This window comes from Ranitomeya imitator, chromosome 1 (genome assembly GCF_032444005.1).
Source record: "Ranitomeya imitator isolate aRanImi1 chromosome 1, aRanImi1.pri, whole genome shotgun sequence".
Classification (NCBI taxonomy): domain Eukaryota; kingdom Metazoa; phylum Chordata; class Amphibia; order Anura; family Dendrobatidae; genus Ranitomeya; species Ranitomeya imitator.
In genome coordinates this window covers 245388231-245400832 of record NC_091282.1, presented here as the reverse complement: position 1 = coordinate 245400832, position 12602 = coordinate 245388231, and the positions used below count along the sequence as shown (strand labels likewise).

Below are 12602 nucleotides of genomic sequence, written 5' to 3'. Positions count from 1 at the left end.
ATAATCTCCAGATCTCAGCAAACATTTGAATGAGCAGTAAGAAGATGTCATTCATTGTTAGATTTTCTACATATACAGGCTAAATAACATGAGCAGCGAAACTATTAGTGTGCCTTTTAACCTGTGCCACCGAAAACACGAGATGTCACCTGTCACAGACAAGCTACGAATAAGAGTCGCTGAAAGCGGCGGAAACACACTTGTAATTCATGGAAATTCAAGGCAAGAAGAAGTGAGCTGGAGGAGGACAAGCTCTGGAAATCTTACAATGATTAATTGCTAACAAGAGTTCTTGGTATTTCAATAACAGGAAAAGCCTTTCAGCATAGCGCTAGAGGCTGAACCATATGCAAACCCTACAGGTCAACATGCACTTCCTCTGCTTCCTGCTTTAGAAACAGCAATTATCACCTACCCAGAAGATCACACATGCAATGCTCCCCAGCCGCAGGGGACTCTCCAAATCATGCATTACTACAGATTTAACCCTTGCCTGCAATCTGAGCTACCGGAGGCAAAGAGTAGTACGCTCAAAGGAAAACAGCTGGACCTTGACCTTCAACTTCCATCTTATAGTCTGTGTCCTATTTAGTCCAAGAATTCTGCAGTACAGAAATTCATAACCAGACCGCACACAGAACTCAGAAAAACGCAATCTCTCCAGTCTTAGGCTAAGTTCACACTGGCCCACTTTTGTTGCATTTTTTTTTTTCTGCAGCAAAACCTGAGTGCTTGGCAGGAAAGAAGCTGCGGCAAAAACACAGGTTTTGCGGCGGTTTTGCTGTTTGTTTTTTTTTCATGTGTTTTTTTCCATTCAAAACAATGGGTGAAAAACGTTGAAAAAACTCTGAAAGGAGCGACATACTCTATGTCCAAAAAAAACATGCAAAGCACAAAGTGCTGATGACAAAAAAAACAAGCTGTGTGCATGAGATTTCTGAAATCTCATAGACATAGCTGGTCCTGTCAAATTCAAATGAAAATTAGTAATAAAAAATGTATTAAAAAACGCCTAATGTGAATTTAGCCTTATGATATCACTTAGGAATATATCAAATCTTTCAATAAAAGATTTAGCGACTTTACTAATCCACTTATCTTCTATTGACCCTTGGGCTCCGTTCCCACGATGCGGTTTTGGTGTGTTTTTGATGCAGTGTATCATTCCTGCGTTAGCGTATTACAGTTCCGGCAAAGTCTATGGGATTTATAGAAATCTCCTGCCCCATGTGCTTTAGTTTACTCAGCGTAAACTGAGCTGCGGTGCGCGTTTCACATCAGCAACATGTCAGTTTCTCTTGTGGGTACGCTGAGTCTTCTGTGCAGATTTTCCCCATAGATTTGCGTTAGGTGCGGAAACGCATCATTAAAGGGACTCTTTCACCTGAATTAGGAGGGAACAATCTTCAGCCATAGGGGCGGGGTTTTGGGGTTTTTGATTCACCCTTTCCTTACCCGCTGGCTGCATGCTGGCTGCAATATTGGATTGAAGTTCATTCTCTGTCCTCCGTAGTACATGCCTGCACAAGGCAATCTTCAAAAACGCGATAAAAACACATGTAAAAAAAAAAGCAAACGACTACTTCTGTCTAGCTTTATTGATCTACAAAAGGGCTAACCTGAGGTTCAGCCTCCGATTTCTGCAGCAGATTTTCTGAAATATCCACTGCCTGTTGAAATCTGAGACAAGTGAACAGACCGTGGCACAACACTCTTTTGCGCACATTTTTGAAATGAGTAAATTGGATTAACAAGAGTCATATAACAAACCAGGGTCATTCATTCTCTGACTCGTGTGACCTCACAGCAAGTCCATTGTAGGTGAATCAACACAGGTAATAACAAAATGAATGCATGTTACCAGGCTGCACAGAAAAAGCCGCCAAAACAGTGCCCCCTTCTCTACAAAAGTGGGATGTTCAAGTGAAGCATGCGCTGCCTGCGAGTTTAAAGGAGCACTCCTCCTATCAACCTTGTTGTCCTCAGTATATTGCAGTCATCATATTATACAGCACTGTGTACTTACAATTGCTGATTTTACCTTTCTACCAGGCTAATTTTTCAGTTTTCCATTAAGTCTCTGATATCACATGATTAAAAACTGACTAGCTGAATCCTTCTAGCTCTATGTAGAAACAGGAAGTCAATATTCCCTGCATGATTCATTGCAAAAGTACCTGGCAGGGGAAGGAGGGAGCAGCTGGGTCAAGAGTTAAAAAGGCAAATTGTAAATGCAGGGACAAGAGACTTTCTACATAGAGCAGAAACAAGAGAAGAATTATCTGGGTAAAGAGGCAAAATGAGCAATTGTAAGCACACAGTGCTGCATAATATGACGACTACAATACATTAAGAGGATAAAAACGTTGATGGGAGGATTGCTTCTTTAATAGGGAGACTGATTCTTCGATCTGGCTAATAGAGTTCTTTCTATTATATCCGCATACCCTACAGTTCTGAAGACGGCTGAATTGTGGGTGCAGTAATTCAAGTGATTTTATCTGTACAGAAAATGCAAAATGGTGTTCGAAGATGAATATAGCGCTCAAGTATATGCCTGTATTACAGAAACAGCATAGGTCCCTGTGATTTGCTGTTTCGATAACTTCCATTCATTTCTATGAGTTATGTAACCAGCATGTTCGGAGCCTGGACAGAGCTCATCACGTCCTAGTCATGAAAGGCTAGGATGGGGTTAACATGGATTTCATGTTGAATGGGGCAGTTAGAAAAAAGATCTGTAACAAATCTGCACACAAATGTAACATTTTCTGTTTATTGCCTGAATTAAATGTGAAACTTCATGAGATATATGAAACTATGCAAGTAGAAAACAAAATTAGCAACTGTTACCAGTGGTGATCTAACCTCTCAGGCTCAGATCATCAGATCAAGAAAAGTACTGATAAAAGACTATGCAAATATACATATAATATACAATTACAGGCACAACAGAAGAACAAAACCTAACATTCCGATGTAAAGAAATGAACCTGCATTCTTCAATAAGATGTGTATCAGGATCTTTCGAAGGACATCAAAACCTCATCAGTCTATTAATATCACCGAGGTTCTGTTTTGTGGCCATATCGCTTGTCTGGCAAAACTGAAAGGTTTGTGTGTTTTGTTTAGTTGAAAAAAAAAAAAAAGAAATCTCCCACCATAAAACAAAGTGGATGGCCTACCCGCAGTTCATGCACTCTTTGATTTCTGAAGTCCAGGAATTTAGCTGCTGGTCATCTCCAACTTCAAAAATAACTTCAGTTGCATTAACCTACAAAAAAAATATAGGAAAACAGGAAAAAAGATAAATATCATAAAACACTCTTAATTCTGGATGAAACCCACAAAGGCTTCCTTTGAAATGTGCTTATCCACATCTAAAAGGGCTATCTATATCAGTGTGTGAGAACACATTCTGTCATGTAAGGACTGCCTATTCTCCTTAGGGCTGTTAGTACACGCATTGGAAGGCTATTGCGACAGACGTTCGCTATTTTGGTTAGACAAAACAGATGTTTTCACTCATGAACCGTTACAATTATTGTCCATTGTTAATTGTATCTAGTTTAGATTTACAATAGAAACTAGTCAAAAACAAAGGCTTTCCAGCAGCCAACAATATGCCTTAAATGGGTTGTTTCACCAAGACAACCCTTGTCCATATGATCTGTTCTTTGAGAGCCATTATGTAATAACGACTCCTGTACAGGCGGACCCAGCACCTCCACCTGGCGGACCAATTACATAAATGGTTATTCATTAGAATCTGGAACATGCAATGCAACATGATGTGTGGCAGGCTGACAAAAGATGATGACATGGGAGTAAAGAAGTGGTGGATTTTGTAGGCAACCAATATTTTGTTGAGAAACAAGTCTCTCAGTAAGGAAGTTCATTTATACTATTGAAATCTATTGAAAAAGGTATGCACAGAGTTTCTGCGAGAGGCACAGGTTGGAGACAACTATAACACTTTGGTGTTTAGTGTTCATACAACAGAATTTCTTACCTCCTTAAGAAATGAGGGGTCCTGAGTGGGACAATATTTAGCTTTAAAGGGTTTACCCAGTCAAGTAAAAATTGGTTTGGATACACCTCAAACTGAAAGTAATTGAACTTGCTAGTTATTTGCAAAAGCCTGAATTTGGAGCTTGGACCAAAAAAGGTTATGCACTCCTTTCCCCAATCATATGTCAGTCAGGTTAAAAAAAAAAAAAAAACCTCTAAATTGAAACCTCAAGCGCTTCCAAGTATTTCCTCTTAATTCTAAAAACTACCACTAGGTACCGCAACGGGGGTTCACTTGTGCCCTCAAGTATGCTTATCTCTTTCAGGAATGGTGAGACAAATGCATGTTTTTACTAAGGAAATGGAGAATTGGACTAGTATGTGGATACATTTTAGAAAGTACAGCAATATATGAAGAGGGCAACATTGTCAATGAGAGCTTCCATCTGAAACTGCTACACATCCATGGTTTCATGAACTGCTTTAGAAAAGGTGTGGTGTATGTAGTGACATGTATATGCCTGAAGAACAATGTGGATGGAGGAAAGTTCCTGGAATTTAGAAGGATTATCCTATAACAAGTAGGCAATATTAAGTGTACAGCACAAGGCCATGGCTGGATATTGGGGCATGCAACATGTTCACAGGGCATACAAGCTGCCATTGGGCTGAAGGGAAAAACAAAGAAGACCTTGCACCCAAGGCTTTTCACCATCATAAATATTAACTGTTAAGCAGTTTTTGTTTTTTTTTGTAAATTGTATAACATTTTTTTTATGGAGCTTTCATTTGGTCACTGTAGGTATTATCTGAACACTGTATGTTACTATTTACTTTGGCACTTTTACTGTACAGTTTGTTATTTATCCAGAGAATTGTGGTAGTAGCGTTGTATGTGCTTTATTAATTCAATATTATTTTGACACAATATTGAATAACAGTTATTAGTAACATAGTAACATAGTTAGTAACGCCGAAAAAAGACATTTGTCCATCCAGTTCAGCCTATATTCCATCATAATAAATCCCCAGATCTACGTCCTTCTACAGAACCTAATAATTGTATGATACAATATTGTTCTGCTCCAGGAAGAAATCCAGGCCTCTCTTGAACCCCTCGACTGAGTTCGCCATCACCACCTCCTCAGACAAGCAATTCCAGATTCTCACTGCCCTAACAGTAAAGAATCCTCTTCTATGTTGGTTGGTGGAAAAACCTTCTCTCCTCCAGACGCAAAGAATGCCCCCTTGTGCCCGTCACCTTCCTTGGTATAAACAGATCCTCAGCGAGATATTTGTATTGTCCCCTTATATACTTATACATGGTTATTAGATCACCCCTCAGTCGTCTTTTTTCTAGAATAAATAATCCTAATTTTGCTAATCTATCTGGGTATTGTAGTTCTCCCATCCCCTTTATTAATTTTGTTGCCCTCCTTTGTACTCTCTCTAGTTCCATTATATCCTTCATGAGCACCGGTGCCCAAAACTGGACACAGTACTCCATGTGCGGTCTAACTAGGGATTTGTACAGAGGCAGTATAATGCTCTCATCATGTGTATCCAGACCTCTTTTAATGCACCCCATGATCCTGTTTGCCTTGGCAGCTGCTGCCTGGCACTGGCTGCTCCAGGTAAGTTTATCATTAACTAGGATCCCCAAGTCCTTCTCCCTGTCAGATTTACCCAGTGGTTTCCCGTTCAGTGTGTAATGGTGATATTGATTCCTTCTTCCCATGTGTATAACCTTACATTTATCATTGTTAAACCTCATCTGCCACCTTTCAGCCCAAGTTTCCAACTTATCCAGATCCATCTGTAGCAGAATACTATCTTTTCTTGTATTAACTGCTTTACATAGTTTTATTAAACTTATTATTATTGTTAAAGACCGTATTACAACACAATGTACAGTGGGGCAAAAAAGTATTTAGTCAGTCAGCAATAGTGCAAGTTCCACCACTTAAAAAGATGAGAGGCGTCTGCAATTTATATCATAGGTACACCTCAACTATGGGAGACAAACTGAGAAAAAAAAAATCCAGAAAATCACATTGTCTGTTTTTTTAACATTTTATTTGCATATTATGGTGGAAAATAAGTATTTGGTCAGAAACAAAATTTCATCTCAATACTTTGTAATATATCTTTTGTTGGCAATGACAGAGGTCAAACGTTTTCTGTAAGTCTTCACAAGGTTGCCACACACTGTTGTTGGTATGTTGGCCCATTCCTCCATGCAGATCTCCTCTAGAGCAGTGATGTTTTTGGCTTTTCGCTTGGCAACACGGACTTTCAACTCCCTCCAAAGGTTTTCTATAGGGTTGAGATCTGGAGACTGGCTAGGCCACTCCAGGACCTTGAAATGCTTCTTACGAAGCCACTCCTTCGTTGCCCTGGCGGTGTACTTTGGATTATTGTCATGTTGAAAGACCCAGCCACGTTTCATCTTCAATGCCCTTGCTGATGGAAGGAGGTTTGCACTCAAAATCTCACGATACATGGCCCCATTCATTCTTTCATGTACCCGGATCAGTCGTCCTGGCCCCTTTGCAGAGAAACAGCCCCAAAGCATGATGTTTCCACCACCATGCTTTACAGTAGGTATGGTGTTTGATGGATGCAACTCAGTATTCTTTTTCCTCCAAACACGACAAGTTGTGTTTCTACCAAACAGTTCCAGTTTGGTTTCATCAGACCATAGGACATTCTCCCAAAACTCCTCTGGATCATCCAAATGCTCTCTAGCAAGCTTCAGACGGGCCCAGACATGTACTGGCTTAAGCAGTGGGACACGTCTGGCACTGCAGGATCTGAGTCCATGGTGGCGTAGTGTGTTACTTATGGTAGGCCTTGTTACATTGGTCCCAGCTCTCTGCAGTTCATTCACTAGGTCCCCCCGCGTGGTTCTGGGATTTTTGCTCACCATTTTTGTGATCATTCTGACCCCACGGGGTGGGATTTTGCGTGGAGCCCCAGATCGAGGGAGATTATCAGTGGTCTTGTATGTCTTCCATTTTCTAATTATTGCTCCCACTGTTGATTTCTTCACTCCAAGCTGGTTGGCTATTGCAGATTCAGTCTTCCCAGCCTGGTGCAGGGCTACAATTTTGTTTCTGGTGTCCTTTGACAGCTCTTTGGTCTTCACCATAGTGGAGTTTGGAGTCAGACTGTTTGAGGGTGTGCACAGGTGTCTTTTTATACTGATAACAAGTTTAAACAGGTGCCATTACTACAGGTAATGAGTGGAGGAAAGAGGAGACTCTTAAAGAAGAAGTTACAGGTCTGTGAGAGCCAGAAATCTTGATTAAGTATTTGGTCAGAAACAAACATTTTCCACCATAATATGCAAAAAAAATGATAAAAAAACAGACAATGTGATTTTCTGGATTTTTTTTTCTCAGTTTGTCTCCCATAGTTGAGGTCTACCTATGATGTAAATTACAGACGCCTCTCATCTTTTTAAGTGGTGGAACTTGCACTATTGCTGACTGACTAAATACTTTTTTGCCCCACTGTATATGGAGGCACTAAGAGAAGGTGTCATGGGGGGGGGGGGGGGGGGGGGGAATCTTCCTTCATAGGTTCAGTCCTATGAAGGACCCTGTCCTAGAGGAGAAAAATGGGAACACAATAATTTAGAGAACAAAATCTATTGGATCTATACATTTTCTAATTATGTTCCCACAAATTACCTAAAAGGAGTGAGTCACTACAGAAGACCAATATCCAGTCCACCAGTTTTTTAAGGTAATAGTTGTCCCTGGTCATAATTTCACCAATAGATGGTCATTTACATGTACTATATTATTAGGACAAGCTCACTATGTTAGGTGCATGGCTCTATCTTTGTTTTCATAAGTATTTGTCATCATTTGTTGCCTAATTGGTGAACGTGCATGTCACGTGTTAGTTGAGTCCGTGGAGTAAGGGAATAGTCCAGTAGGCATCTGCTGGATGTGGATCGTTACCACAAACTTGGGCTTTAATTTGCCCTTAGAGGTGGGTGCAGCTTTTGTCTGCATGCAACAACCGATAGAACGACACTCTTAGGCTAAGTGCAAATGTAGGAAATGTGGTGCAGAATTTTCTGCACTAAATCTGCATCTCCTCGCAGAATCCGCAGGTGCGTTTTTTATGCGTTTTTGTGCGTTTTTAATGCGTTTTTTGTGCAGATTTTACTACTGTTGATTTCTATAATGGAGGGGTGCAGAACTGCACAAAAGAAGTGACATGCACTTCTTTGAAATCTGCAGCGTTTCTGCGCGGATTTTTCTGCACCATGTGCACAGCTTTTTTTTTTCACATTGATTTACATTGTACTGTAAATCACAGTGCAGTTCTGCAGCGTTTCTGCTGCAGAAAAATCTGCTGCAGTTCTGCACTAAATCTGCATCGTGTGTACATGCCCTTAAACGATGATGTGCATTTCAGGACATGCATTGCTAAATGTGGATAACACTTGAAGGGATAAACATTTGGATCACATTTTCCATCAGTGAATATGTTTTGTGTCCCTTAACCCCTTTACCCCCAAGAGTGGTTTGCACGTTATGGACCAGGCCAATTTTTACAATTCTGACCACTGTCCCTTTATGAGGTTATAACTCTGGAACGCTTCCAACGGATCCCGGTGATTCTGACATTGTTTTCTCGTGACATATTGTACTTCATGATAGTGGTAAAATTTCTTTGATATTACCTGCGTTTATTTGTGAAAAAAACGGAAACATGGCGAAAATTTTGAAAATTTCGCAATTTTCCAACTTTGAATTTTTATGCAATTAAATCACAGAGATATGTCACACAAAATACTTAATAAGTAACATTTCCCACATGTCTACTTTACATCACCACAATTTTGTTAGGGAGTTATAAGGGTTAAAAGTTGACCAGCAATTTCTCATTTTTACAACACCATTTTATTTTAGGGACCACATCTCATTTGAAGTCATTTTGAGGGGTCTATATGATAGAAAATACCCAAGTGTGACACCATTCTAAAAGCTGCACCCCTCAAGGTTCTCAAAACCACATTCAAGAAGTTTATTAACCCTTCAGGTGTTTCACAAGAATTTTTGGAATGTTTAAATAAAAATTAACATTTAACTTTTTTTCACAAAAAATTTACTTCAGCTCCAATTTGTTTTATTTTGCCAAGAGTTACAGGAGAAAATGGACCCCAAACCTTGTTGTACAATTTGTCCTGAGTACGCCGATACCCCATAAGTGGAGGTAAACAACTGTTTGGGCGCATGACAGAGCTTGGAAGCGAAGGAGTGCCATTTGACTTTTTAATGCAAAATTGACTGGAATTGAGATGGGACGCCATGTTGCGTTTGGAGAGCCACTGATGTGCCTAAACATTGAAACCCCCCACAAGTGACACCATTTTGGAAAGTAGACCCCCTAAGGAACTTATCTAGAGGTGTGGTGAGCACTTTGACCCACCAAGTGCTTCACAGAAGTTTATAATGCAGAACCGTAAAAATAAAAAATATTTTTTTTTTCACAAAAATTATCTTTTCGCCCCCAATTTTTTATTTTCCCAATGGTAAGAGAAGAAATTGGAACCAAAAAGTTGTTGTACAATTTGTCCTGAGTATGCTGATACCCCATATGTGGGGGTAAACCACTGTTTGGGCGCATGGGAGAGCTCGAAAGGGAAGGAGCGCCGTTTGACTTTTCAATGCAAAATTCACAGGAATTGAGATGAGACGCCATGTTGCGTTTGGAGAGCCACTGATGTGCCTAAACATTGAAACCCCCCACAAGTGACACCATTTTGGAAAGTAGACTCCCTAAGGAACTTATCTAGATGTGTGGTGAGCACTTTGACCCACCAAGAGCTTCACAGAAGTTTATAATGCAGAGCCGTAAAAATAAAACAAAATTTTTTCCCCACAAATATTATTTTTTAGCCCCCAGTTTTGTATTTTCCCGAGGGTAACAGGAGAAATTGGACCCCAAAATTTGTTGTGCAATTAGTCCTGAGTGCGCCGATACCCCATATGTGGGGGGGAACCACCGTTTGGGCGCATGGGAGGGCTCGGAAGGGAAGGAGCGCCATTTGGAATGCAGACTTAGATGGAATGGTCTGCAGGCGTCACATTGCGTTTGCAGAGCCCCTAATGTACCTAAACAGCAGAAACCCCCCACAAGTGACCCCATATTGGAAACTAGACCCCCCCACGAACTTATCTAGATGTGTTGTGAGAACTTTGAGCCCCCAAGTGTTTCACTACAGTTTCTAACGCAGAGCCGTGAAAATTAAAAAATCTTTTTTTTCCCACAAAACTTATTTTTTAGCCCCCAGTTTTGTATTTTCCCAAGGGTAACAGGAGAAATTGGACCCCAAAAGTTGTTGTCCAATTTGTCCTGAGTACGCTGATACCCCATATGTTGGGGTAAACTCCTGTTTGGGCACACGGGAGCTTGGAAGGTAAGGAGCACTGTTTTACTTTTTCAACGCAGAATTGGCTGGAATTGAGATCGGACGCCATGTCGCGTTTGGAGAGCCCCTGATGTGTCTAAACAGTGGAAACCCCCCAATTATAACTGAAACCCTAATCCAAACACACCCCTAACCCTAATTCCAACGGTAACCCTAACCACACCTCTAACCCAGACACACCCCTAACCCTAATCCCAACCGCAAATGTAATCCAAACCCTAACTTTAGCCCCAACCCCAACTGTAGCCTTAACCCTAACTGTAGCCTTAACCCTAACTGTAGCCTTAACCCCAACTGTAGCCTTTACCCTAACTGTAGCCTTTACCCTAACTGTAGCCTTAACCCTAGCCCTAACCCTAGCCCTACCCATAACCCTAGCCCTAACCCTAGCCCTAACCCTAGTCCTAACCCTAGCCCTAACCCTAGCCCTAACCCTAACCCTAGCCCTAACCCTGGCCCTAACCCTAATGGGAAAATGGAAATAAATACATTTTTTTTTATTTTTTTTATTTTTCCTTAACTAAGGGGGTAATGAAGGGGGGTTTGATTTACTTTTAGCGGATTTTTATGATTGGCAGCCGTCACTCACTGAAAGACGCTTTTTATTGCAAAAAATATTTTTTGCGTTACTACATTTTGAGAGCTACAATTTTTCCATATTTGAGTCCACAGAGTCATGTGAGGTCTTGTTTTTTGCGGGACGAGTTGACGTTTTTATTGGTAACACACTCGGGCACGTGACATTTTTTGATTGCTTTTTATTCCGATTTTTGTGAGGCAGAATTAGCAAAAACCAGCTATTCATGAATTTCTTTTGTGGGAGGCGTTTATACCGTTCCGCGTTTGGTAAAATTGATAAATCAGTTTTATTCTTCGGGTCAGTACGATTACAGCGACACCTCATTTATATCATTTTTTTTATGTTTTGGCGCTTTTATACGATAAAAACTATTTTATAGAAAAAATAATTATTTTTGCATCGCTTTATTCTGAGGACTATAACTTTCTTATTTTTTTGCTGATGTTGCTGTATGGCGGCTCGTTTTTTGCGGGACAAGATGACGCTTTCAGCGGTACCATGGTTATTTATATCTGTCTTTTTGATCGCGTGTTATTCCACTTTTTGTTCGGTGGTATGATAATAAAGCGTTGTTTTTTGACTCTTTTTTTTTCTTACGGTGTTTACTGAAGGGGTTAACTAGTGGGCCAGTTTTATAGGTCGGGTCGTTACGGACGCGGCGATACTAAATATGTGTACTTTTATTGTTTTGTTTTTTTTATTTAGATAAAGAAATGTATTTATGGGAATAATATTTTTTTTTTTCATTATTTAGGATTTTTTTTTTTTTTTTTTTTACACACTTGTAAAAATTTTTTTTTACTTTTTTACTTTGTCCCAGGGGGGGACAATACAGATCGGTGATCTGCCAGTTTGCACAGCACTCTGACAGATCACCGATCTGTCAAACAGCGCTGCAGCGTTACCAAGTGCCTGCTTTAAGCAGGCACTTGGTAAGCCACCTCCCTCCCTGCAGGACCCGGATCCGCGGCCATCTTGGATCCGGGATTTGCTGCAGGGAGGAAGATAGGAGACCCCCGGATCAACGCGATCACATCGCGTTGCTGCGGGGGTCTCAGGGAAGCACGCAGGGAGCCCCCTCCCTGCGCGATGCTTCCCTGCACCGCCGGCACATCGCGATCATGTTTGATCGCGGTGTGCCGGGGGTTAATGTGCCGGGGGCGGTCCGCGACCGCTCCTGGCACATAGTGCCGGATGTCGGCTGCGATAAGCAGCTGACACCCGGCCGCGATCGGCCGCGCTCCCCCCGTGAGTGCGGCCGATCGCCTATAACGTACTATTCCATCCTTGGGAAGTAAAGCCCACCCCACATGGACGGAATAGTACGTCTAATGGCAGAAAGGGATTAAAAAAGGACACTGACGGAAAGGAGTTTGAACGTCCATCATTTAAGTGAAGTAGATGAAAAATGCATGGAGCATGTCTAAATCCAGTATTCATGTATACCCCTTCATGACCTTGGGATTTTCCGTTTTTCCGTGTTCGTTTTTCGTTCTCCTCCTTCCCAGAGCCATAACTTTTTTATTTTTTCATCAATATGGCCTTGTGAGGGCTTAT

At 41.0% G+C, this 12602-nt stretch overlaps 1 protein-coding gene across 2 annotated transcripts in view; it reads right to left on the bottom strand.

Annotated features, from left to right (window-relative positions):
• SH2B3 (SH2B adaptor protein 3) overlaps positions 1 to 12602 on the bottom strand; it is a 247833-nt gene that overhangs the window by 41884 nt on the left and 193347 nt on the right. For both annotated transcript variants that reach the window (XM_069754906.1, XM_069754900.1), the window contains exon 5: positions 3186 to 3274. In XM_069754906.1, coding sequence (XP_069611007.1) covers positions 3186 to 3274 — 89 coding nt within the window. The remainder of the gene's footprint in view (positions 1 to 3185; positions 3275 to 12602) is intronic.